Source organism: Penicillium macrosclerotiorum (assembly GCF_028827735.1).
Source record: "Penicillium macrosclerotiorum strain IBT 26536 chromosome Unknown utg000008l_segment0_segment0, whole genome shotgun sequence".
In the NCBI taxonomy this organism is placed as follows: Eukaryota; Fungi; Ascomycota; class Eurotiomycetes; order Eurotiales; family Aspergillaceae; genus Penicillium; species Penicillium macrosclerotiorum.
In genome coordinates this window covers 2557289-2583259 of record NW_026643087.1, presented here as the reverse complement: position 1 = coordinate 2583259, position 25971 = coordinate 2557289, and the positions used below count along the sequence as shown (strand labels likewise).

At 51.4% G+C, this 25971-nt stretch overlaps 11 protein-coding genes across 11 annotated transcripts; 5 read left to right on the top strand and 6 right to left on the bottom strand.

Annotated features, from left to right (window-relative positions):
- Positions 1 to 794: 794 nt before the first annotated feature.
- Positions 795 to 2838, top strand: N7462_009119 (uncharacterized protein; the record flags this gene model as incomplete). The annotated part of the gene is made up of 7 exons (XM_057080833.1): positions 795 to 1044; positions 1133 to 1232; positions 1297 to 1309; positions 1360 to 1577; positions 1632 to 1781; positions 1836 to 2236; positions 2291 to 2838. The coding sequence occupies 7 exons, from the start codon at positions 795 to 797 to the stop codon at positions 2836 to 2838; spliced, it is 1680 nt and encodes a 559-aa protein (XP_056931161.1).
- A 646-nt stretch (positions 2839 to 3484) lies between these two features.
- N7462_009118 (FAD-dependent oxidoreductase) lies at positions 3485 to 5033 on the bottom strand (the record flags this gene model as incomplete). Its single annotated transcript, XM_057080832.1, has 3 exons — positions 3485 to 4171; positions 4225 to 4470; positions 4554 to 5033. The coding sequence occupies 3 exons, from the start codon at positions 5031 to 5033 to the stop codon at positions 3485 to 3487; spliced, it is 1413 nt and encodes a 470-aa protein (XP_056931160.1).
- Positions 5034 to 5526: 493 nt separating this feature from the next.
- On the bottom strand, positions 5527 to 7341 carry N7462_009117 (uncharacterized protein; the record flags this gene model as incomplete). Its single annotated transcript, XM_057080831.1, has 2 exons — positions 5527 to 6933; positions 7030 to 7341. The coding sequence occupies 2 exons, from the start codon at positions 7339 to 7341 to the stop codon at positions 5527 to 5529; spliced, it is 1719 nt and encodes a 572-aa protein (XP_056931159.1).
- Positions 7342 to 8818: 1477 nt separating this feature from the next.
- N7462_009116 (putative MFS multidrug transporter) lies at positions 8819 to 10405 on the top strand (the record flags this gene model as incomplete). Its single annotated transcript, XM_057080830.1, has 2 exons — positions 8819 to 8951; positions 9015 to 10405. 2 exons carry the CDS (start codon positions 8819 to 8821, stop codon positions 10403 to 10405), a joined length of 1524 nt encoding a protein of 507 aa, XP_056931158.1.
- A 732-nt stretch (positions 10406 to 11137) lies between these two features.
- On the top strand, positions 11138 to 12910 carry N7462_009115 (Major facilitator superfamily domain general substrate transporter; the record flags this gene model as incomplete). Its single annotated transcript, XM_057080829.1, has 4 exons — positions 11138 to 11324; positions 11372 to 11677; positions 11743 to 12581; positions 12635 to 12910. The coding sequence occupies 4 exons, from the start codon at positions 11138 to 11140 to the stop codon at positions 12908 to 12910; spliced, it is 1608 nt and encodes a 535-aa protein (XP_056931157.1).
- A 351-nt stretch (positions 12911 to 13261) lies between these two features.
- On the bottom strand, positions 13262 to 13612 carry N7462_009114 (uncharacterized protein; the record flags this gene model as incomplete). The annotated part of the gene is made up of 2 exons (XM_057080828.1): positions 13262 to 13463; positions 13518 to 13612. 2 exons carry the CDS (start codon positions 13610 to 13612, stop codon positions 13262 to 13264), a joined length of 297 nt encoding a protein of 98 aa, XP_056931156.1.
- Positions 13613 to 14189: 577 nt separating this feature from the next.
- On the top strand, positions 14190 to 14570 carry N7462_009113 (uncharacterized protein; the record flags this gene model as incomplete). The annotated part of the gene is made up of 2 exons (XM_057080827.1): positions 14190 to 14254; positions 14318 to 14570. 2 exons carry the CDS (start codon positions 14190 to 14192, stop codon positions 14568 to 14570), a joined length of 318 nt encoding a protein of 105 aa, XP_056931155.1.
- Positions 14571 to 15488: 918 nt separating this feature from the next.
- On the bottom strand, positions 15489 to 16107 carry N7462_009112 (uncharacterized protein; the record flags this gene model as incomplete). The annotated part of the gene is made up of 2 exons (XM_057080826.1): positions 15489 to 15798; positions 15863 to 16107. 2 exons carry the CDS (start codon positions 16105 to 16107, stop codon positions 15489 to 15491), a joined length of 555 nt encoding a protein of 184 aa, XP_056931154.1.
- A 1081-nt stretch (positions 16108 to 17188) lies between these two features.
- On the bottom strand, positions 17189 to 19905 carry vtc4 (putative vacuolar transporter chaperone (Vtc4); the record flags this gene model as incomplete). Its single annotated transcript, XM_057080825.1, has 3 exons — positions 17189 to 19129; positions 19250 to 19835; positions 19901 to 19905. 3 exons carry the CDS (start codon positions 19903 to 19905, stop codon positions 17189 to 17191), a joined length of 2532 nt encoding a protein of 843 aa, XP_056931153.1.
- Positions 19906 to 20599: 694 nt separating this feature from the next.
- On the top strand, positions 20600 to 20848 carry N7462_009110 (uncharacterized protein; the record flags this gene model as incomplete). Its single annotated transcript, XM_057080824.1, has 1 exon — positions 20600 to 20848. The coding sequence occupies one exon, from the start codon at positions 20600 to 20602 to the stop codon at positions 20846 to 20848; it is 249 nt and encodes an 82-aa protein (XP_056931152.1).
- A 1266-nt stretch (positions 20849 to 22114) lies between these two features.
- N7462_009109 (MCM DNA helicase complex subunit MCM4) lies at positions 22115 to 25236 on the bottom strand (the record flags this gene model as incomplete). The annotated part of the gene is made up of 3 exons (XM_057080823.1): positions 22115 to 22705; positions 22775 to 24876; positions 24948 to 25236. 3 exons carry the CDS (start codon positions 25234 to 25236, stop codon positions 22115 to 22117), a joined length of 2982 nt encoding a protein of 993 aa, XP_056931151.1.
- Between the last annotated feature and the right edge of the window lie 735 nt (positions 25237 to 25971).

The following is a 25971-nucleotide window of genomic DNA, read 5'->3' as shown; positions in this document are numbered from 1 at the left end:
GATACGTGTGGATAATTAAGGTGCACACACCTACATCAGTGGCTGGAGTCTGCCCCGTAGGGCCACCCGGAGTCAAGGTGGTTGGCCAATGTATGCTCGTACCATCCGAGATGAAGTCTCATTATCTAAGAGATGCTCGGCTGTTGAAGGATTTTTATAATAGCGACCATTCCCCTATTCTCCCCAACCGTGCTTTGTTCTCCCCACGCAGAAGCTGTCATCGGCTACTTCCCGTTGCTTTTGTCTCGTTTGCGCAGAGAGGAGTGTCTTGTCTCATTTCGTCCCGATTCCAATCAACCAGCAGAGTGCATCTCGGATTTTTCCGCTCAATCCATGCCAATTCGGCTCGAATTCTCGTTGGATCTCAGAAACTCCTTGTTGCTAACCGCCATCGACGGTTAGATAGTTCCAAAGTGCAGAGAAACCTGATACTCACTCAACCGTTCGCCTACAAGCTGAGGCTTCGCAAGTAGCAACTGCATAGTCGCTTTATCAACCCCGTTGCGCCACACTTGCTCCCATCGGCTTCCCCATTGCACATTTTACAGAGCAACCCCACGTCCCGATAAGCTTCTCCCCATCGGACCGGTTATTATCTGATACCCCATCGCATCATTGTTCGATTTCGATCCCATCCGAACCGAAAAGGCCAAGGCTTGACCCCCACGCAAAATTCATAGTCGACTGACTGCACGCGTAACCTCGAAACTCCCAATTTCCATTGCTCCAATCGTCTATTCTGCCGCGCGCCTTACCTAGCATTGCCCTGCTGCGATACTGAACTATTTTCCAAGATGCCTGACTGGAATTGGAAAGACCTTTTCACCAATCGAGACCGGCGCGGATTCCCCGAAGTTGTTGTACCTCTTTCCCGTGGCTCTGTCGCTGAAAGCAAAGATGGGTCGAGCACCAGCCTCGACATGGCCTCTAACCAAGAAAAGGGTGCTAGCGGGCCTCTGCCCGATGGTGTGCTGACTTTGGAAGCTCTCCGAGCAGAAATTGAAGCTGATATGGTTGCTTCCGGCCACGACACCGTTTATGACCGTATGTGCATAAATACTAGCCAAGCTTACTTGAGCTTGGTCATGTCATTCCGCTCCAAAATGAGTATTAACCGCTAGACTGCACACAGGCAAAGCAAAGGTCATCAACCGAGCGGTACAGGATATTGGTATGGGTCGCTACCAGTGGGGACTGTTCGTCCTCTGTGGAATGGGCTGGGTAGCTGATAAGTAAGTGAACTATAAATCTTGTCATGTTCTTTACGCCTGTGCTAAACAAAATTGTCTCTATCAGCCTTTGGTTGCAGGTATGACGCGCTTCCTGAGGTCTTGAAAAAATTTTCCTAATGATGCATAGGGTGTTTCACTCACTTTGACTCCCATTGCCAACGAGTTTGGTATCTCTGAAGCCCACTCTCGGTTCGCTACCTGTTCACTCTTTGTTGGTTTGATTATTGGTGCTTCTTTCTGGGGTATTGCTTCCGATGCTATTGGACGGCGCCCAGCTTTCAACATGACGCTCTGCATCTGTGGTTCATTTGGTCTCGCCGCAGGCGGTGCGCCTAACTGGATTGGGTATGAAGCTCTCTTCAAGGTTACTAAATTGATTTTCGCTGACATAAAGCATAGATTGTGTGCACTGTATGCTTGCTTGGGTCTGGGCGTGGGTGGAAATCTCCCCGTCGATGCGGCCGTCTTCCTCGAGTGTCTCCCTCCCAATTCTGGAAATATCCTAAGTGGTTTGGCGACCTGGTGGTCTGTGGGTACCCTAATTGCCAGGTATGTCCCCAGAATAACGTTTTTCTTGAAAATTCGAGACTAACACATAAGTAGTATGCTTGCCTGGGCCTTCATCCCTAATTTCTCCTGTGAAGATGCTGCCCATTGCACCAAGGCCAACAACTGGGGCTGGCGCTATCTCGTCTTGACACTGGGTGCCATCACTTTCATGATGTTCCTTTGCCGTTTCTTCTTCTTCACCCTATATGAATCACCAAAGTTCCTTGTATCCCGCGGACGACAGGAAGAGGCTGTGGCTGCTGTTCAAGGAATTGCCTACAAGAACAAGACCACCACTTGGCTCACAGAGGAGATCCTCAATGAGATTGGTGGATATCCAGAGGAAAACAACAAAGAAGGTCTTTCTCATGGCGAGATTATCAAACGATCTTTCGAAAGGTTCTCCTACCAGCAGATTGCACCTCTTTTCAAAACCAAGCGGCTTGCTATATCGAGTATGTATTGCGTGTGTTCATACTACTGTTACCTCTCGCTAACGATTGAAACAGCCATTTTGATTTGGTTCTGCTGGGCTTGCATTGGATTGGGCTATACGCTCTTCAATGCATTCCTTCCCCAATACCTGAGTGCTAATGCCAGCACGTATGAAACCTACCGAAACTATGCCATCACTGCTGTCTGCGGAATTCCGGGACCGCTTCTTGGCTGGTTTACTGTCGACATTAAACACTTTGGACGTAAGGGTACCATGGCAGCCTCGACCGTGATTACAGGTGTCTTGCTCTTCTGTTTCACAGCCTCGAAGGATGCAAACGTTCAGCTAGTGTGCTCTTCTTTGGAGTCATTCTTCCAGATGATCATGTACGGCGTTCTTTACGCTTACACGCCCGAAGTCTTCCCTGCACCCAACCGAGGTACTGGATCAGGTATCGCTAGCTGCCTCAACCGAATTGCTGGTCTGATGGCGCCGATTATTGGCATCTATGCTAGTACTAATGCCGTTGTGCCTATCTATGCGGCGGGTGGACTGATTTTGGCGGCCTTCCTCGCTATGTGTTTCTTGCCCATTGAAACTCAGGGAAGGCAGACGATGTAAACCACTGCATCCAGAAAAAAGCAAAAAGTTTTTATAGACATAGTATTATAGTTGAGTAGATGGTGCATATGCTCAAATGGTGAATAAATGAGCTACCCAAAACAAGCTTCAAGTTATGTTTGTGACCATAGTTTCTCTGTGGTCCGTAGTTTAGCGGTCTCTCTATTACAGTAGGTTCATAAAATCATTATGACCTCTGAATTTACGCATCTTTACTTTGGTGGAGGTAGGAATGGCAGGAGGCACTAAGACAAGCAGGCCGCCTTCCATATCAGTAGTCACAAATGCATCCTGTCACCATCCCGACATTTGCCATTTTCTTGGGTCTAGGCTACCTCATCTGTAACCTAATCTTCCAATACAGAATCTCGAATACTATGGCCTTCAGCATCTTGTCGCTTTGCTACAACATTCTAGCTTTGTCGCCGTTAGATACAATCTTCCGCTCGACGCGTGTCTATATCCATCCGGAAGTCCTACTAGGGGAGAAGGCTCCAAACTCGTATAGAAATCACAAGGCTGTGCGCCCTTCGCCAGTATTTTGGAATCATTTGAATTTATTTTCCGCTAATCAATGAGTAGGGAGATTCTTGGTCACATTAAACCTTTGCCCAATGCCCATACTTCCTGGGGTCTTCCCAGTCAATCACAGGCGTGGCTTGGATATCTCGGACTTGTCCAGCTCATCCAATCCAAGACAGCCACATATTCGACTGTTGGGATCCCACTTCTTCCGAATATCGATAAGCTTTCTGCGCTGATTATCCCCCCAGTACTTTGTCTGACGGGCCCTGAAGTCCAGTTCACCTAGATAGGCGCCTACAGTATCGGCCTCGATATCCGCTATTATACTACTTATTGCGGACTGGCAACGGAAGTCATCTTTTTCATGCTCCCATATTCCGTAAAGCGCCAGATAATGATCGGATTGCATGCTAAGGGCCATTTCTGGGAGCTCGCGTCGGCTACATGGAGCCATAGACTGCCAGAGCGCCAACGACTTTCTGGATGGCAACTTCGTAAAGGCTGGCTCCAGGACGGTGGCGACATCGATATCGTTTTTCAACCATGCATTCTCGACAAAGTATCTGTGGCCTGCTGGAAAAGCTTGAGCCTTTCTCTCAAACTCCTGCTGGAAGCTGGTTACCTCGCAGAACGAACGAAAGAGTGTGCCATCAGGATGAGTCTCATCCAGCTGCTGTAATATTCGGTACAGCTTTTCTTTTTGGTCACCATAGACGATTATTGCAATGGTAATGCAGGGTTCGGTGGATTCCTGCTGATAACTGCCGATCGCGACAACTTCAAGGCCCCCTTGAACGCTAGAGGGAATCTAAAAGCATATTAATAGGGTTCCTACGTGGGTGGAATGCCCGTTTTGATTACCTTTAATGCCCAGTTAAATGCTGCCTTATAATGCCGGAGGGGATACACGTAGGCCGAGGACCACATCTGGAATGAAGAAACTCGAGTTTGAAGATGAAAGCGTGTGACGATGCCGGGAAATGCCGGACCAGCTCCTCTTGCTGCCCAGAAGAGGTCCGTGTTTCGTCGAGAATCTGCTCGAACAAGTTGGGCATCGGCTGTCACCACATCAACAGCTTTGATCTGCTCGCATGCCCAGCCCCAGTTCTTGATGTTTGGATTAACAAATCACCATTCGCACTCACGAAATTGAGACTTCAAAAAGAAGCCAAGAACTTGATGGATCTTACATTGCAATTCCATCCCATACCACCGCCAAGAAGAAAGCCTCCCAGTCCAACATCTGGGCAGTGTCCGGCGGAAATGGTTCGACCCTTAGTGGAAAGATAGCTTACTAAATCTTTTCCAGTCATACTCGGGGATACCGAAACAATGCCCGTGAGCTCATCCAAGATAGGGCCGTCGGACAGGCTACCTAAGTCCAGCAAAATTGATTCGTCGCGTACACTCCATCCTGCATAGCTGTGCCCACCGGCGCGGACAGAGATGCGACAGTTCCTCTGGATCGCAAGCTTGACTGCGTCAACTATGTCCGACTGGCTACGGGCAAATGCAATCGCCAGGGGATATCTCTTAGGTTTCTGGGCGTTGAAGAGTCTCCTGGTTCGGGCTTTCTCATAGACAGCCGGGTCAACTTGGCCGCGCCAAACAATGGCCTGGGTCTTGGATGTGCGTCGTGAGCTGAATAGGACAGAAAAAATGGATCCCATATTTTGATGCTTTACTTCAGGTATCGATTCTCACATCATCCCAGGCACTGACCGACCCTATTTCTAATGGCTTTGAGATGGGGAGTTGGAGAACTCAAGCTCTGAGTTGAAAGCTGATGTTCCCTGAAGGCTGTGGGGGTGGACGGATGGTGAACGGGGAAAGTGGAATCGATGGGGCGATCCGCACTGATAAGCCGATCAACAACGCACGCTAGTCCTCTTTTAGCCACATGCTCGTTCTCGAGACATGTATATGGTACACATTCTTTACGTTGGGCAGGAAAGAAAGATCCCAAGGGCTACTTAAATGATTCTACGGCAAATTGTGTATTATTTTGTATCTCAGGTTGATAGTACGTGCCCCTTATTTCTTGGACTGCTCTTCCTTCCCCAAAACGTGCCGTTTTAGCTGCCGCTCACCGAACCCATCCATATAGCGTTCGCCAACTCCGACAGGTATGTTACAAATTAGTGGAAAGAAAGTCATATAACGCTAACTGTTTCTCCCAAATGTCTCCAAGTCAGGTAGGTGGGCGCATTCCTCCTCGCCCAGGAAGTAAAACATGAGAATGCGACCTACAATGCCCGCCTTCTTGGTGGAATCCTGGATCTCGTCACTGTGCTTGATACTCACCCACAGAGTCCCCAACATGAGTCGTCGAGTTACTTCCGCATTGTCTAAGATCTCACCACACTGCTGGCCCAGAAAATCTAGGCCGCATAGAACATAAAGCCACCGATTGGGCCCCAAAGGGATCCAGAATACCCAACCATTGTCTTCCGCACGACACGGGCCCATCTTGGGTATGAACTGAGGCATCTCATCGGGCCCAGCCTCGGCAGGATGGGCCTTGACATATGTTATATTTCCGGAGCAAACGCGGGTCGCCGGGACAAGGAAGGTCTTCTCAGTGACCTTCACCACGACCAAACATGAATCATACAGATCGAAGGCAGATATATCATACCCATATATCCAAGCGATACTATAAAGCATTGTATCGCCAATGACGGCAAGAATTTCGATATCAACGAAAGCGTTATTTTGCTCGGAGAAGGTAGGTGGCGGTGGCTCAAAGGGCGTTTCATCGCCCAGCCGGCGGCCCCAGTTGAAACCCGCGGAGTTGATGTATGTCTGGATCTCCAACGCTTCATGCAGGTCACTCAGGTACGATTCTGCTGTTCGTGGGTGCAGCTTGGCAAGATGGCGAGATAATCCCGAAGCAAAGGACAAGAGTCGGTATCTCTGGTTGGTGACCTCTTGCTCCACCACCTGGCATGGCCGACCGTCGGTGAACAACGCAAAATGAAAGTAAACCGAGCGCATCATGAGCCAGATGCCTTGAAAGGCAGCCCATATATAAAATTGCCGTGTCGTCATTCGTTTACTCAAGAGGATGTAGGTTGCTACGGTCGCGCAGAAACAGACCATCCCGCCGATGCCCCAGACCAGTCGCCAAGCCAGATGTCTTCGGACATTCATTGGGACTCCGAACAGAATTTTGATCTCCTTGCCGGGACCATGCGCGGTGGGAAAATCCCCAGCGATAATATCGTGTCGGAATCGTGAGTTGGAGGGGAGATTTCGCAGCTCTCGCGAGATGCCCAGAGCCTGCAGACTGCATGCTGCCAGGAAAAAGAATGCCCAGCTAATCGTCGAGGTCAGAGTTAACTGCCATCCCGCGTGCTGGGACAAGACGACCGTCTCGGCGATCTTCACGGCGGTGGCTGCGACGGCGAGCCAATCTCGCCTTGGGTCCGCCTTGGGACCATCGCGCGCGTAGGCGAATACCCGAGGGGCCTCACCGTGTTGAAAGGATGGACATGAGCGGACAATCCCGGCAGTATATTCGTCGAAGGCATAGATGCAGTTGATCGACGACTTGGCAATTTCAGAGCCCTACAGAAGGAAAGGGGCACGGAACCCTCAGCGAGGCTATCCCAGTGACATACGCAGGCCATGGGGGAGACACCGCACGCGATAATCGTCACTTACCGGATCCACTGAGATGCCAACCGGAGTTTCGGGCCTCACCTTCAGCATGGATCTATGATCCAGGGGAGATGACGCCCCCAGCGTTGCACGACAAAGCGGGGAATCGAGTCCCATAGCATCGCGTAACCACGCCGGCAATGAGGCCGCAACGCACGCCTTCACCACGTAAAAGGAACCAAAGCAGCTCATGGCGGCCCAAGGCAAGCCGGCTGCTCCTCTGCTACCAAGAATCAGCGACTCTGCCGTGGTGGCTCCGACCAAGCTGGTGATCGCGGCGATGTCGATCAGACCGCTTTCGATATTGAATGCCATTTTCACATGGTCTTGTAGGGATATTCTTCTGTTTCTTGTGACATGCTCGGTGATCTGGAGTCTGGCATCTTATATTGTCTCCCCTCTCAAACGACCAAAGGAGCCTCACGTTAGGACCCTCCACCACTCGCATCATCTTGACCGGAGACCCCGTGTCGCTGGTGTGAAAGCTGACCGGTCCGCGCATCGATCTGCATTTTGCAGGCACAAATCAGAGCCGACAGAGTGATTGGGTTTCTGGATTCAGTCGGGCGATGGGTCGTTGGAAAGTCGGGACGCTGACGCCGCGGACACCTGTCGCGCCACAGCCCTCATCGAGCAAAGACTGCGGGCCAATCAGTTCGTCCCTGGGAATCTTATATGCAGCGAGGGGCGTCGCCTTGATTTTTTCCTTTTATTCCAAATGATACCGTGATACGATGATATGATGGCGACGTGATTGCCTACCCACCGATCAGCCCAGTCCAGATCCGAAATAGTGAACCCTGGAGCGCACCCGGGTGATACTTCGCACGAGCCACGCGCTGACCGGCTCCTTTCTCCAGACTCTAACATACAGGGAACTCATCGATCATCCTGTAGACTGGTCAGGGTGTATTTGGTGAATTTGTTTCGACGGAATGGCGAGGCTGATCTGAATCACCCTCTTATCGAAGAGGGCCAGTGGTCGGCCAGAGATGCACTTTCTCGGATCTCACGATTTCATGGCCTATTATGCTCACGGCTGTAACTCAATTGATGCCATCCGCAATAGAGAATATTAAGCGCTGTCTATATGATTCCATGGTCTCTATCTTCCATTGACATCGGAGAAGAGTGGTTAAAATGATTAAAAATGGGGGGAGGGAAAAAAGAGGGAAAAAAGAGGGAAAAAAGAGGGGAAAGGGGAAAAAGACTAATGAACAAGGAAATTTCAAGTCAAACACGCCGATCATCTGGAGGGCATATTCAAGAGAAATGGCATCAGGGTCTCCAGCATCACTTTCGTAAGCGTCTCGTGATGGTCGGGAGGCAGGTCCACGATATTGTCTTTGATCATATCGAGGTGACAATCCAAATCAAATCAAAGAGTCGGGAGACAGTCGCCTTCATGAACCCCGAGAAAAGTATCAGCTTTGGAAAAACTCCCGAGTTCTCCATAGACTCCATGAACCTGTGTCAAGATGCTCGATCTCTCGATGGTTTCAAGTCCGGGTTTACTCCATGCTGGCGTTCCAGGTCACGAGACCGAGGAGCAAAAAGATCGAATCAAATCGAAAGTTCAACTCCGGCAGTTTAACTCAACTCCGCCGCTCAACTCCGCTTTTCCACTCCGCGTCACTGACGGAATGTCGGACCTTGCAACTTCCACCTTTATAAATGGCATGCTTCGCCGCCCTGAAGGGAATCATGTCAGTGTTGGATCAGACTTACCCGGCAATATCACTCCTCTCTCCCTGTGTCAGTGATCCATCCATCAAAACCGAAGCAACAAACCATGTCACATTCAGATCAACCGGAGCCGCCAAGTATATCTCCACCTGAATCAGCCACCCCCGAGGTACCCTACACGATATTCGATAAGAGACAAAAGTGGTTGATTGTATTCATCGTCTCATTTGCCGCAACCTGTAAGTCGTCACTGGACGGTATGAACTCCGGATAAGGGTTAATGGAATTGATTGGGGCTGTAGTTTCTGGCTTCGCATCAAATATCTATTTCCCGGCACTACCAACAATCGCAAATGACCTCAAAGTGTCTCTAGAGCTCGTCAATCTCACAGTAACCTCTTATCTTATTTTCCAAGGGCTAGCACCGAGCTTCTGGGGCCCCATATCCGATGTTCGGGGCCGTCGGGTCGCGTACATATGCACGTTCCTCGTGTTCTTAGGCGCTTGCATCGGGCTCGCTGAAACCAAAAATTACGCAATGCTCATTGTGCTCCGATGTCTTCAAAGTACGGGCAGCGCAAGCACGATCGCCATTGGTTCTGGCGTCATAGGCGACATCACTACACGCGCCGACCGAGGCGGCTTTATGGGGATATTCCAAGCGGGACTACTGGTGCCGGTGGCTGTTGGTCCCGTCATTGGAGGTGGTATTGCCGGTTCCTTGGGATGGAAGGCTATCTTCTGGTTTTTGACAATCTACAGTGGGGTCTTTCTTATTTCCCTTGTGATTCTACTGCCGGAAACGCTTCGGTCGTTGGTGTTCAACGGAAGCGTCAAGTCATCTAATCCCTTGGCAAAGTTTCCCCTCTCCGCGTACCAAAAATCGACCAAGGTGGAATGGGATCATAGTGCACCGCCGCCCGAGCTTCCACCAAAAAAGAATGTCGATATTTTAGGGCCGCTTCGCATTCTGAGCAGCAAGTTCGCAGCGCCTATCGTCATCTTCCTCGCCATCCACTATGCTGTTTGGCAAATGAGTATCACAGCCATGTCTTCCCTCTTCAAAAGCCGGTATGGTCTCAGTGAAATCCAAATTGGCCTCACTTTCATCGCAAATGGCGTGGGATCAATGGTCGGGACGTTGATCACTGGCAAGATTCTCGATCTTGACTACCGCCGCGTGAAGGCCAAGTTCGAGGGATCGCTCAACACCGGAATTGAAGGAGGAAAGGAGTCATCGGATGGCACAACAGATAAGACACAGAGCTTTCCGATTGAAAAAGCACGTCTACGCCTTGTTCCGGTATTTTCCGTTCTACAATGTCTATCAATAATTCTGTTCGGGTGGACCATTCAATATCCTCACCGGGTTCACATTGCCGTCCCTATCGTTTCCACCTTCATTACTGGGTGGACTGCCGTATCTACACAGTCTGTCATCATGACCTATCTTGTCGATATCTTTCCTGACAGAAGCGCTGCGGCAAGTGCCAGTCTTAATCTTGCGCGATGCTTATTTGCCGCTGGCGGCACAAGCTTTGTAATGCCGATGATAAATGGCATTGGCGTCGGCCTGGCCTTCACCGTCTGTGCTGCAGTACAGGCTATTGCTTTTGTGGGCCCCTTCATTCAGTGGAAGTTTGCTGAAGGTTGGAGACAGGATGCCGAAGAGAAAATGACTCTAAGTAATTAGGGGAACAGGTGTGGAAAGTGAAGAGTTCAGCGAGTCGACAAAGGAAAAGATATCATAAAGTGTATAAAATGCATTCACCATATGCTGGCACTAGAATAGTTGTTAGATTAATCTTTGATAAAAATCAAATTCAGAAAGCTGGTTCTCCCGATGGGATACCATGGAATACCATGCTGTAATACTTGATTAACAAGAGGAGAATATAACAGCAGGGCTTCACCCCCGTTGTGACTGTAGAAAGTATGTATGATGTACCCGCCAAGACACCCACGCAAGTCGACGGCAAAACGTCATTAGATCAGCATTTAATCTTGGTATACTCTCCGGTCTGTGAATAAAGGTAGACTTGCGGGGAAACGCGGGGAAACATGGGGGAATGATTTGCCTCAGCCCCAAATCACCTCTTGAAGCGGAAGCATTCCCCGGTCCTGAAGGAAACTCAGAATGGGCCCCACCCTTCCACGAGCCAACCAGTTCTAGAGATCGCCTCGCCTCATTCTGCCTCTCCCAAATATCGCCCGTTTCCCCGGGAGACCCTTATCCAGCGCATAGGGATTACTATTAGCATCAAAGGCCGACTGCGTTGAATGTTTCATCACGATTGCCGTCCAGCCCTATAAAAGACCTCTGATATTGTAGGTGGGATATTTCATCCTTGACCACAGCCATTCCATTGTAACGTTTAATCCACTGACACTCAGAAGTAGTCGATATCTTTTCCAGCCAAACAACATGAGTATTGATAAGGGGAAGGTGTCACCAGAGAGCCTTGTCAAAGATGAAGTCGAGCAAATTGAAGACATTGAGCCCGTCAAGCTACGCAACGATCAATCAGAGTTGAGCAGTATTGAATCAACAGCTGCATCGAAGGCAGCCTGGCTGATCTCAATCGTTGTCTCCATTGGCGGCCTCTTATTCGGTACGGAGCTCATGAAGTGAGCTAAGTAATTACTGACGTTGTGATAGGATATGACACGGGCTATATCTCAGCAGTTCTGGTTACGATAGACACATCATTGGGCCACGTCCTTAGTTCTAAGGAGCAAGAGATGGTTACCTCGTTGACAAGCGGCGGCGCTTTGGTAGGCGCAATTGGGGCAGGTCTCACTGCTGATCGCTTCGGTCGCCGCTGGCCCATCTGGGGAGCTTGTTTGCTATTCGTTACTGGAACCGTAATTCAAACATGCGCTTATTCTGTTGCGCAATTTGCGACGGGAAGATTTGTTGTTGGACTTGGAGTGGGAGGCGCAGCCATGGTTGTTCCCCTCTATAGTATGTCCCCTTGTTTCTTGCCATTGGTAAAGGTATGCAAGGCTGACTGGCCGATTCATCTGCAGTTGGAGAGCTGGCACCGGCTAAACATCGGGGTCGCATGGTTGCATTCAACAATATGAGTGTCACGTTTGGACAATTTCTTGCAAGCGCATTAGGTGCCGGTTTTGCCAATGTCAAGGGTGAAGGGTGGCGAGCAACAGTCGGGATTGGAGCTGCTCCAGCCATTGTTCTTGCTGGACTTCTCTTTTTCTGTCCCGAGTCCCCTCGTCAGTTAGTATCACATGGCCAACATTCCGCAGCAAAAGCTGTCCTCCAAAGAATCTACCCCAAGTCTACTGAGGAGCAACGGCAAGCAAAAATCCTCTCCATCGAATTATCTCTAAATGAAGCTACTCATGCAATGGCTGAAGATTCTCTATGGATCAGCTTTAAGCGCATTTTTACTACTCCTGCGACCGGTCGTGCTGTGTTGACAGCGTGTGTGACCATGGCAATCAGCCAACTTGGCGGATTCAACACCCTGATGTACTATGCCGCGACGCTGTTTTCAATTGTCGGATTCGATAATCCTACTGCAGTTGGAATTACAGTTTCGGGTACGAATTTTGTGTTTTCGATCGTGAATCTGGTACTTGTGGATAGACTTGGGCGAAGGATCATTTTATCCGTGACCGTCCTAGGAATGGCCATCTGCATGATGGTTGCAGTGATCGCTTTCCGCTATATCCCAGTCAACACCGATACACTAGAACTTGAAACTGCCCACGTAGGATGGCCTGGCACTCTGGTACTTGTTGCTATCATCTGTTATGTTGCGTGCTATTCCTCTGGGGTTGCTACGATTGCATGGATTGGCACAGAATTGATCCCTCTCGAGGTCCGAGCTATTGGTACTATGCTGGTCTGTCTGCCCCTCTCTCATTTGCCTGGTTGGCTCTATTGACCATCTTACAGAATACTGTCACATGCTGGAGCACTAACATAATCATTGCATCGACCTTCTTGTCTATGATGAAAAGCTGGACCCCAAGTGGGGCTTTCGGGTTCTACACAGGTATTTGTTTTATAGGCTGGCTGTTTGTGATTTTCTTCTACCCCGAATGTAAAGGAATGCCACTGGAGGCTGTTAGAGAAGTCTTCGGTAGCGGCTTCGGAGTGCGATATTCAAAGAAGTGGCAAAAAGAACACAAAAATGACGACAAGACAACAATGGTGACTTTCGGCCATTAAACGGCTAATTATACTCTTCGGAAAAGTACATGTGGCTCTGGCTTTCCCGGTGATCTCGGTTGGGCTGGGAACTAGACTCATCGCCAGAGAAAAACCAAGATAGTCTTTTGACGAAGCAAAGTATACCAGTGGAAGTACGTGATTCGAGAGTAAAGGAGATAAAAGTAGTTCAAAGTGAGCATCTATAAGTCATCTGCACTCGGATGTCTGAGGGAACTCAATTCGAATTTTGAATGAATGTATGAAAGTCCATCGATATTCTTCACTTGTGATGATCGAACTTGCAAAATGCAGAGTAGATAACCTGCTGCTACCAAAATGGTCGCATTCTCAACATGGCCGAGTTCTTTATTATCTTTGTTGCCCCAGCATAGTCATTTGTTCAACGATTCTCTGTAGAGCGTGGATGGCGAAAGTGAGTTGGTTCACTTTCATCTGCAGTGACTGAAGTCTGGCACTCATTCCCGTCATTTGAACCTTGTCGTGCTCGCGTTTCGCCTCCAGAGTGCTGATGATTTCCTTGAGTCGTTCAATTTCCCTGATAAGACGGTATCTGTTAGAGAGGTTTCCTTGGAAAGGGTGTGTAGAAAGAGTGAGATGTAGTCACAGTTCTTGCTCGGCTGTCTTATGAGACTTGACTTTGTTTCTTGAGGAGGAATGAATTGGTGTTGCCTGTGCAGGGGTGGAGCTGGGGGTTGCCATCGCGGTTGAGAAGCATGCGAAGGTTTCAGTGGGTCGTGTTTAGAAAAAAGGAGTAGAAGGTTGATCGAAGTTGCAAGTAGACCGGAGCGAGGAAGAAGAAGACAATGATGATGATGAAGCAAAATAGTACGCAGAAGGAGGTGACGAAGAAGAAAGATAATTGAGAGCAGATACCTGCATAGAGTTATAGTTGCCCTAACCTTCTATTCTTGTTTGCTCTGAAGCAATGGAAAATTATATGGAGAATTTAGGATTCTAGGAATAGTGTCGTTAGGTAGCCCGATTTATATTGATAATAGGCATTAAATGCAGTTTAATATCCTTTAAAACTATGCCGACACAGGCGATTGGATCAACGGTCTTGGTCGGGAAGTACGAATATCTTCGGTCTTTGGTGAGAACTTGCCTCACTCGACTTTAGGTATCAACATCTTCTCATCACGTCCCAACTTTTCTTCCATTCATTTTCCATCACACACTCGTGGGATTCTTTCTCCTAAACACAACACAACCCAATACTCAAACCCACTCTTGTCAACAAACTTCAGCCCCTGCTGCCACTTGATCACTATTCCCAATGGCCGATCAGAAGAAACCCAGCGCCACCAAACTGGAGAACCGTAAGAAAGCCCGAGAGGCCAGGTAAGCACCATATCCAACCATCTACGCCTGCACCAAGTGACTGAAAGAGAAATCTGGAAACAGAATTTCCAAGTTGGAGAACTCAATGAGCAAGCTCGAGTCTGAGAGAGCCCTGCTAGAGGCTGAGCTCCGTAAAGAAAAGAGTCAGATGCAGGCTGTGAAATCCAAGCTGGAGTCTCTGCAAATGCAGATTGACCGCCAGCAATCAAACATTGAGGTTTTCGTCCAGATGGAGGAGATGATCCGGGATCACTACAGTAAGTCCAGGGTTCTAGAGCTTCACAGCCTTGCGAGGGTTACGATTTACTCACAGTGAACTCCCTCTCCAGAGAAACAGAAGTAGCTTTCTCCGATCATGAACCGAGAAGCATCTGACATTCACATTTGCTAAGAGGGCTTTCCTCATCCTGGCGCCGTGGAGGATACACATGAGTTTCACAGGCAGGGAATTCTACATGTTTTTTCAAACAGGAAGTCTGAGGTGATGGTATTTGTTTGGGGTGTAGTGCGGCCCTTGTGCTGGGTGTTCAGGCCCATTCCCAAGTCCTTTGAGATGGCCATGGACGCTCCTTCTATGAGACCCACTGATCATTCAGTTGTTTAAATCCGAAAATTAAATTAGGTCCCCTCTGCCATCCTCGTGCAACGTGCTGCCTTCTTATCTCTGTATATCTGTGAAGCCACCGAACATTATTGGCACCTCGTACTTCACAGAACGTCAAAAGCAGCTCTGGTACAACCAATCTAGTTCTGCGGGAGAAAAAAAGTGAATTCTCATTAAAAATTAGATTCCTGATATTTTGCAACACAAACTAGAGCAGCAAGCAAACCCTTTCTGCAGCACACAGCCGGAGACGTTTCGCTCTTCGACGACACGCTCCTCATGATCCCTCCTCAGCATGCAAATTCAGTTCTTGAACCAGGCATCAATTTTTCCGTGCAAAAAATCTCCTATTCAATCTAGAGTCATGGTGTTTAGTCAAAAAGGTGCTCGGCCGGTGACGTCTTCTGAGCTCGAGGATGCCACCGTGACTCCGATCGAGTCCATTCACGCCTGGCCAAGGTCATTAGACAATCTCGTAATCCATCCAAGAAATCCATTTGATTTCCAAAGTTGACGACGTTCTGTTTCAGTATGTTGACCTTCGTGGTTGCCGCGCCCTGCTTTTTCTCCCTTTCGTCCACTCTCCTCTTTAACTCCTCCACTTTCGTCTTCAAGGTCTCTAGCTTCTTTTCAATCTCCCTTCTGGGCCCGGGTTCCCGACAGCACTGCACGAAGATGGTTATTCATGGATTCAACTTCCTCGATATGCTTCTTCAATGTCTCTGCGTGCTCCCGTAGCTTGGTGTTGATCGTCTTCTGTTCGTCCCACTCAGCGCGGAGTGCAGCTTGATCCCATTTAAGATTAACAGGCTCAGCTTTGTGGAAGTCACTCCCTTGTAGCAGGCTCGGTTTGAGCTGGGGAGTAGAGCTTTGACGGGCTTTCTTTAAGCGGGCTGGTAAGACCTGGGACGTAAATATCTCGGAATACCCTTTCTCTGACCTGGGACATCGGTATCTTTAGTCAAATCTCCTGCCCACGCTGAGCTCCAGGGTGGATCACATACTCGATTGGACTCTGACTCGGGTTCTCATGAATCCAGATGGTCTCATGGTTGGATCCGGAGCTGGAGGGAGTGTTGGGGGTTCCCACTGGCGTAAACGTCCCAGACTTGGTCCTCACTCGTCGTTTCCACCGGAGGGAACGCGGGAGTTCTGTATCGGTAGGCGGATATACATTCCGACGCTTAGATGGAGTAGCGAGGGAAGTCTTCTGTGGGCGTGACAAGGAGGTAGGATCTGCAGTCTCCATAACAAAAATGGCAATCAAGGGCAAGTGAAGATGAATGTGGGGTTAGGAAGAGATGAGGCAATCCGGAAATCTGGAGGTAAGAGAGAGATAAAGAGAGATAGAGAAAATGTGTGTGTGTGTGTGTGTGTGTGTGTGTGTGTGTTCTATCTTCATTGCCCGTGGTTCCTGGCTATTGAACTTCTGGTGACGGCCACATAGGCCTTGCAGTTCATTCTCGAAATATTCTGCACCTCGTAGTCCCGTCCTTCTATTCGTCCTCCTGATGCTATGACTTCTGTTGGTACTCTCGTTACTGATACTATCAATACTATTGCGTTGTGTCTAAAGAAACAAAAATTAAGATAATGTTGATTATATTTCAAATAGTCCCAGAATATAGATATTCATTCGTAGTGGTCTCTCTCTCACACACCCACATTTATTCTCTCTCATTTACGTATTCCGCATTATGGATGACTTCTATGTTACGTCCAAGGGTGCCACGCCTCTCACTACTACCACTACTACTTTTCCTTCCTCCTGCAATACTCCAGCCATCATTACCGCCACTATTTCTTCTGTTCAACCACTAGGCTGGGCAATTAGTAGTGGGGTATTGGTGTAGTCCTCTTTGGTTCGTGTAGGTAGCTTCGAGGCTGTTATTTGAGAACGATAGAATGGGGGTTCATGCGGAGAGGGAAGGGCAAGAGATATGGAGGTTGAAGGAGTGATGAAGAAACGAGGATATGGAGAGCGGGAGACGAAGAGCAAAGAGGTCAGGGAACGAAAGGAGGAGGCACTGGAAGGATCCGATGAGCTACGGAGGGTGAGATATAGGATCGAGTGCATGCAAATCGTCATATATTCAGAGACGCAGCTTGTCTGTACATCAACGCCAACGCCACGAGCTCCCAAGCAAGAGAGATAAAAAAAAGAATACAACGCCATGATAGATACAAAAGGATCATTTCGGCACGTCATATCACTCAGCAACATAGCACCTGAGCAGACTATCATCGCGAACAAAATGACATCCAATTCACTCTTCACCCACATTCATCCAAACTCTCCCCGCTTCCACAAAGAGATGGCAAAACAACTTTTACAGCTCATCACCATGTCTGGGCCGCCCATCCAGCGGGACCTTGCCAGCCATGAAGCCACCCGCGCGGACTCGTAAGCCAAAGTTCACCAACACAACTACGACCAGGCCGACACTGACAACCGTGGGCCCCCACTTCTCATAGTAGACGCGCTTGACATCGCGGCGCTTGCGGATCTTATCCACACGCCACATATACAGCATCAGACTGTAGACCAGCGCGACAGCGGCGAGAATGGTAAAGGCCCATGCGGATGCGAGCGTGACAGAGTCGAATCCGAAATTAAGCAGCGTGGCCGCAATGCCTCCGAGGATGATGCTGAACTCCAGCCAGGAGAGGAACGTGCGCTCCGCGGCGAAGTACACCTTCGGTTCGACACGCACCGGCACGAAGATGCGCTTGCCGGCGGGGGCCTGGAAGCGCTTCAGCGTGCGCTGCGTGCCGAGCACTTGAATGCCGCGCTGTTCGGGTGGTGGCATGGAGGTTGGTCGAGGTCGGGGGATGAGGGCCCATAGGCCATGGGCAATGGCCCCCCCGGTCTTGCGGATGTAATACTTGGCCAGTTGCTCGGCATAATAGGCGCCGCCGACGCGACGGGCTTCTTCGAGTTCATCCGAGTCAACGGTGTCGTCATCATCCGAGTCGTACAGCGGGTAGTCTTCGTCGCCGGGGATTGGCTGAGCGGCAATGCGCTCTTCGATGTCCAGCTCGTTGCCATTCGTCTCAGTGAAGAGATATCCGTCGTCGGTGATCTCATAGGCCAGCCCATTGGAGTGGCTGTTCTCGGCCTGGGGAGTTTCGTCATCGTCTGAGTCTTCATCATTGGCGGAAAGCGAGGTGCTCGCCAGCGGGCGCTGAATACCGTAACGGGCGTTCACCGGCTTGCGGATGTCGGTGTCCATCTGAGGGTACCAGAAGGGCAGCAGGTTGATACGAGTGGGGAAGAGAGTGGCCGTGCCGTGGATGAATTTACTGAATTTGGGCACCGCCTCGACCAGGTGGCTCGCTGTGAGATCACGAATCCACTGCGGCGGCTCCTGACCAGCCTGGGTCTGCAGTTTGACCTCCAACACGGCGTAAGGGAAGCGGTCGATATCTTCGGGGGGCAGTTGCGAGAAGGGGAAGTCAACACCGATGTCCATGCGACGCCAGTTGCTGCCCGCACGGCGGCGGCCATCCAGGTTATCCTCGCGGATCATGGTCAGTTCAGTGTCAAGCGAGATCCGCACACGGGCGTCACCAGGCAGCTGGAACGCGGTCCGGTGGTAGAAAGTGCGAGTGACGGGAACGAGGCGGCGGGTGATCACACGGTACTGGATCTCCCGGGCGAGTTGTTCCAGATCATCGATCTCGGTCGGGCTCTTCTTGCCCTCCTTGCGCATCTTGTCAAAGACCTGGTCGACGGTCATGCGCCCATCCAGAAAGGCATTAACGTTCTTCTCCTTGAGCGCGAATCGGGCCTTGACCGACTTCTCACCAGTCCAATCTTCCCGGTGCGTCTTCCGCTCCACGAAGATCTGATCGCTCTCCATGCCTCCATACCAGCGCAGACGGATCGCTTCGGCCCCCTCGGTCTTCTTCAGTCGACCCTGGTAGAGTTCCCAGGTATCGGGGTTATCATAATAGATGGAGGAGATGGCGGTGTCTTTCTCTTCGAATTCCTTGCTGGCATTGAAAACCAGGACGGGTAGGTGCTTGAGGATGACCAGCTTCAGCTCGGTGATGTTATCGCGATGGACCCAGTATTTGGTGGTCTGGCGGACAAAGTTCTGCTGCGTACCACCGGCGGCGGAGTCGCCCTTGACCGGGTTCCCCTTGGTACGGACCAAATCATAGAGCTTGGAGAGCTTGACCACAAAGGCATCGTAGTTATCCTTGAAGAAGGGCTTGGCATTCAGACGAGCGGCGAAGACGGGCTTCAAATACCATTTGGTTTGTTTCTATTGATATGTTAGTGATCTTGCTCCGATATGATTCGATATGCATCCCGTCGCGGAGGACCTGGGGGACTGTCGTGGACTTGGAAAGACTGTATAGAGGCAGCCGGGTGGGAAACATACGTCATGTTTTTTGATGATCTTCTGGAACCCGGTATAGTTCAATTGGGTGAACTTGGCCAGGTCATGCACATCGGCGATGATGTCGGAGAGGACCTGCTCCAACAGGAGGAAGTCGTCGTCGGTGGGAGGCGGTTGGGCCGGGTGCATGCTCTGGCGGCGCGCGCCAGTCACATTCTCAAGACGCGCGACCACGTCATTGACGTCGACCTCACTGGCTTGAATGCGGCCGACGATCTCTTCGGACTTGCGCTTCTGGAAGAGGAAAACTTTCTCCAGCTCACTCTCGAGCAACGTGACGAACTTTCGCTCATCGTCCTCGGTCCATTCCTCCCGGTCGGGCTTGGGGTTCTCCGGGGTCGGCTGGGTGATAAAGTTGGTCTTGAGAGACTTCTTGAGCTCGTCGTAGGCGATGTAGTAAGGATGGTACTCCTTGATCATCGAGGAGCGAAGATGCTCACCGAACCTGAAGATCGCAGCAGAACGAACGGTTAGCCATACGGTCTGGGAGGTGGGGAGAGTGCAAGCGTTATGCGGGGTGGGCATTGGAGCCACCACGAGCTCGGTAGGGGTCTCGACACCCGAAGCGCTGGGGACGGGGAGGTTGTCGGCAGCAGAGTCGACCTGGGGATGAATTCAATGGGGATAGCATACCTCATGATGGGCCACGGAGTCCAGGGACAGCAGGGCGCAGAAACAGGTTCAACCAAGCATGAAGCGAGAGAGGAAAAATCCAGGAACTCGAACGAAGCGAGCGAGAGAGAGAGCGTTGAGGCGGGTGCTCGGCGGGTGCTCTATCGCCCCGAGAACAGTTTAGGCGGAGGACCCGCTTGATGCGACCGTCTGGACCCATTTTCAGCTGCCGTATTCCAAGTACGCCGCCTGCACTCTCCTGTATTGAAGGTCGCCTCTACCGCCAATACTCCGCAGACCCCTCTGCTCTTCGGGGAATTAAGGAATTAAGGAATTCAGGGATTAACTTCTTCCCCTGTGTCACAACCGGTGCCCGTCTGGATTTTTGACTGTGTCTTCTGTGTCACCCTGTCACCTTCGGGGGACTTGATCTGCTCCGGAGCTTCGCAGTCTTCAGCGCGGCGCTGATTGGCTGCCGCCCGCGCCAAGCAACGGAGTCGCGGCTGACTCAGCACACGCCATCGCCAGTCAGCGGCGCACGTGCCCAACTAAAACCGCTGCTGCGCCGCGCAGCCAATCAGCAGCCGCGCGGTGCTGGGGAAGCGGCGAGTCTCGTCGAGTCTCCGGTTTGCCGCCTTCTGCGTGCCTCAATTGACTCGGTTACTTGGTTACGTCCTCCGCACTAGCATGACCACCGTCAGGACTCTCAATTGAGCCATGATGGAGCGAGGCTCCATCGTCTGGGCTCATGCCGCAGAACAAACCGGTGGACAGAGAACTGCCGAGCCCACACCCCCAGGTACCTCGTATACTCCCAGCGGCCCGGTACCAGGCTTGGTATGCACGAGCCTCCCCTATCGGACGGCTTTTATCGACCAGGGTACCGATCAGGCTCGGCATGCACGGCACTCTGCACCTCCCATCGAAGCGTGGCCTGGATGCCGCCCAGGTGGCACAACGCACAACTGACGCCGCCCCATCCCTCCGACGATGCAGTCAAATGGAGACGCTGATGGATCATAAGTCCTCGGTACTGAAAGAACAGTGCATGGCGGGAGATTCCATTCGTCGATGGGAATGGGACAACTGCCGGCGGAGTCTGGTCCCGTCCCCGTAGGAAATGTGGAATGGGCCGCCACGACCAAGTGCATAGAAGCCCAGAGACTCCCATGCGGGATACCCACAAACTGTGTGGTCAATTCCGAGTTCAGGTCACCAGCAGTGCAGCCCAGCCTGTCTTTGATTTTCTGTCTCTCTCTCTCTCTCTTGTGTGTGTATGTGTGTGCTCTGTCCCCCGATCGTTGCCTAAAACCCTCTCAAATACAATATTTCCAACTCGAGCAGTGGTCCTAGTGAGACACCGGACCGAACCCGTCGGTTTGACTCGGGCTCCACCAACCTCCACCTCGCCCGCGCTGGGAGAGCGAACAGCCGACGGGCGAGTGGGGACCATGGTGGCCAGGCTAACAACAAGCAAGCAGCACGACTCCATCGATCCTGTCCTTTGACCCTCTGGACCCAAGAATGCCCTGCCCACACTTTCCCTGATAGGCCTCTCATGAGCGCCTGTGACGCCTCGTGTCGGCCCTGCCGTCAGCCGAAATAAGCTCCAAAACGTGGCGGCTGATCGGTTGCCGCATAAGGAAGGCCCTCACGCGACACGTTGACACGCAATAGAAGGGGAAAAAAACGATGAAAAAGGTGGGAAAGGTGGAAAAGAACGATTTGAAAGCAGGAAGCGAAGCAATCGATATTGACGAAGCATACTTGCTGTCGGGTCTTGCCCGGTCATGTCTACCGAGTACTATCTACTTCTAGGGGAGAACAGGGAAGAGATTAAAAGGTGGTAGACGGGTGAAATGGTAGGTATGATAGTGGTAATCGAGATATCGTAGTTAACAAAATGCCTAAAGTCATCCCTCAACGCCATCACTAACACCGGCGAGCCGCGGCAAGACACATGCTATATGCATACCCGACCGATCATTGACATCGTGGGAAGGGGAGCAAAAGAAAACCCCAGAAGCAGCAAGGGAAAAGAACAAGAAGGGGGAAAAAAAAAAAAAAGAAAAAAAGGAAACAAGAAATCAAAGATCGCACAGCAACAAATCATGGCGTTATGTAGAGAATCGTACCAATCCCATGAACATACTCGACTCCCTTTCGATATCTCGATCTTTCGCTCTCATTCTCATTGCTCATAGATGTTGTCCATGCAACAACACTCTGGCACGTCTAGGACAGACCGACGGCAGCCCGACGGATACTCCGGCGCGCTCCTTCACCGGCAACATGCACTGCACCCTCGGCCTCGAGCGACCGCACCGCGTCACCAAACTGGTTATGGTCCAGCGGCACATCACTGCTCTCGCTCATGTCCCGGTACAGGTCACCCCAGCGCACGGCGGCGCCGCCCACCCCGCCCCGCTCATCCAGGCGCGCCAGCACAGCACGCTTCAGATCCTCGCGCAGGCGTCGCTCGCTAGCGCTGGTACCCTCGGTCAACAGACCCATGTCAATCAGACCGGTGCGCGCGTCTGTAGCGGCTTGCTTGATCGCGGAGCGGATCAGGCGCACGGCTTCTTCGACGTCGGCGGCGGTGACCTCGGAGGACAGGCGCATGCGGGCGTGTGCCTCGGAGAGACGGATCATGGACTCCAGTTGACGGGTGGTGGCGGTGATCCGGCGCTCCTGGGCACGGATATCGTCGCCGAGTTGTCGCATTGCGACGTAAGCCTCAGTCAGGGCGGCGCCGGCCTCTTCGGTTAGCACAGGGTGGATCTGTGTCTTGGCATAGGTGATGTATGCAGTTAGGAACTCAATGGGCTAAACCGAGAGAAGATGACCAAGTTAGAATAATGTTGAAGAGTGAGAAGAAGAAAGGAAATTTCTTACCAGGACTTCCGAAGAGCTGGCATTCTCCGGGGTATCCTCCAGGTACATGCCAACCAAGTGCTTGGCCAACCGACGGTCCTCTGTCTCATCTGCACGGTCCAAAACCAGATAGACCAGATCAAAACGCGAGAGTAGCGTCGGCGGTAGGTCAATGTTTTGGGGAACAGGGAGCTTGGGGTTATAGCGACTGCCGATGGGGTTGGCAGATGCGAGAATGGACGTGCGGGCGTTGAGGGTGGTGATAATGCCGGCCTTGGCAACAGATACCGTCTGCTGCTCCATCACTTCGTGGAGGACAGAGCGAGTGGCCTCGTTCATCTTGTCGAACTCATCGATACAGCACGTACCGCCGTCAGACAGGACCAAAGCACCTGATTCGAGCACCATCTGCTTTGTCTCTGGATCACGGGTCACATAGGCCGTCAAACCGACGGCGGACGAACCCTTGCCGCTGGTGTACACACCACGAGGAGCAATTTTGTGGACATAGCGCAGTAGCTGGGACTTAGCGGTCGACGGGTCACCACAGAGAAGAATGTTGATATCACCACGATACCGGGGGTTACCACCCTTCTGGAAAGTTTTGTTGGTGCCGCCGAAGAGCTGCAACAGAATACCCTTCTTCACATCATCCATCTCGTAAAGGCTGGGGGCCAACGAACGTGCCAACAAATCATAAACATCTGGGCGGGTGGAAGTGAGTTTGATCTTCTCCTCCTCCTCAGCCGAGATCTTGCGAGCTTGGTCGGCCTCGGCAGCCTGCTCGGCCATCTCCTGCTCAACGGTAGACAGATCGATGCCCATTTTTTTGCGGTCGACTTTCTGGACGTGTAGCACATCGATGTATGTCTTGAAAAGAGTCTTCTGGGAGCGCTGGCGAGGATTCACGCGCACTGGGTTGGAACGGAACATACCGGTCACTTCGACGCGGTCACCGGCCTTACAAATGTCAACCAATTCATCATAAACACAAAGGGAGACAGAGTGAGGTGTCTGGCCATCAGGAACATTGTCCGGAGTTTCCTGGAGTTTGATTACTTGCTTGTCGGTAAACATGCAACGATTGTGAACCAGCTGCATGGCGTTATTGGACTTGCAGCTATCACGAGGGCAGGTAGTGGGTTCGGAGATACGGCCACGATCAATGTCAACCTCAACACCGTAGGTGCAAACAGAGCAGCGGAAGAATGCCTTCTTCATATCGGGAATGACGGGAGTTGTCCGGATGACCAAGCCCTTGATGCTGACAAGGTGGTCCATATCGGCCGGGTCAAGATCTCTCATGTTCACTGATTTATCCAGACCAAATGGCAGGACTTTGTAGTGCGAGGCTTCAACCTCTCCGACTAGGTCCGGGACATCTCCAGTGGGAAGGACACCATCAGAGGTGAGAATAGACTGGGCGCGTCTGTTTCCACGCTGGATCTCGGAACGCATGAGATCCATCTCTTTCAGTGCCAAGTCGACCATTACATCCTTGACTGCCTGGTCCATCACCGGGACGATTTCTTGGGGATACTGAATGAGCTGGTACCACAACTTCTGGGTCAAGGGATAGGACTTGAGGTTTCGGCAATCGAGGTTGAAAGTTTTCAATCCGAGTCGGCGCATATCATTCAACAATTTGACGTATTCGCGTTTTTCAGCATCCTGACCCAATGCCCGAGTTTCCTCTTCGGTTGCACCATCTGCCCAGAGGCGGTATTTTGTAGCGAAGTGGTAAAGAAAGTTTTTGAAAGCGGACATCGCATCCTGGACCGCAATATTCGTACCCCAGATGACCCGCTGGCTGTTTCCACTGAGGGCTTCCGCCTCGGAGGTTCCTGGGTTGATATTGGAGAAAGTGGCGTCTGAAGGAGGCATGTCGGCTCTAGTGGTCCGCCCATTCGAATCCACGAACATACGGCCTCGACGCGATGGAGTGAACCCGCCCGAGTTAAGGTCGCTACGGACAGGCGCTGTGCGACGGCCTTGACCAGGTGAGACGAACAGCCCCCCACTGCTCATGCTCAAGGCATCGGAACGAAGATCGGAGCGGATATCTGTGCGCCCAAAGCCACGAGTTGGACTGGAGCTAGGGATGTAGTTAATCGGAGATGAGTCTATGATATGAAGTTAGTATCGCCTTGAACTCATTGTCTGCCGAGGGAACAAAATATTTGCATCAACATACCTCGAATGCCTGCATTCTGCGCCCGCGGAGTTCGGTCGCCATCATCAGCGACTGAGCTACCTTCCGCCATACGAACATCAGGGGTTTCCTGGCTTAAGTTGCCTCGAGTGGGAGACGATTGGAAGTGCATTGGTGATGATGATGGGACATTTCCTTCGGCCGCAAGACGACGGGCAGCGCGGGGGGTGGCCTGAGTCGGGCTGCTGGGCGGCTGCCGGGCCAGGGATGACGCTGGCGAGGCTGTCGATTTATTGGAGGCACGAGTCCTCCGGCTAGCCGGAGAAGACATTATGTGTGTAGTTGTATTATAGGGGAGGTGGATGGGGGAAGGGCCGAAAATTCGGGATCGGGGGAGGTGGTGGGCGGAGGCGTGAGATAGAGACTGGCGATGGCAGTGTTTGGAGAAAGGGAGAGCAAACGCACTTTTTCTCGGGACGCGCGATCAACGCGACCGACGCGTTAAGTGGTTTCCCCTTTGGGCAAGCGTGTCTGGCCTCATGGGTCGTCACATGACACGTCTGAGGAATCAGCGTCATGTGATCTTCCAGTCTGTCGCTGTCACGTGAGCTTCAAGGGTCTCACTCCACTTGACGGACCCTGCCGCGCACCGCCACCTCCAAGGAGGCTTGACCCACTTCCTCCCCTTTCAAGACTGTTTACCGTGGCGCTCATCATGTTTAGTGGAGTTTAGGGGTCGTTTAGTTCGGTCGCGGTTTCTTGGGGAGATACGTTTGGCTCTCGCTTACAGGCCGTTCTCGAAAAGGGATCGCTCAACTGTCGATTTCTCATTCAGCTGCTCCGATAGAAGCGAACAAAACAGCCTGGTTTCTACGCAATTTCCCTGGAGCCGCCCAGCACTGGCTTGGCTGTTTCACCAGACCCCTGATGTCATTCCACAGGACGATCGGCATATCCACGATCCCTCCAATCATCCCTGCTGAACGTATCCGCGGGGAACTGTCAATTCCTTGGGCGCCTGCCCAAACACCAGCCACTGCAGTCATTGTGCGACCCCCCGAAAACT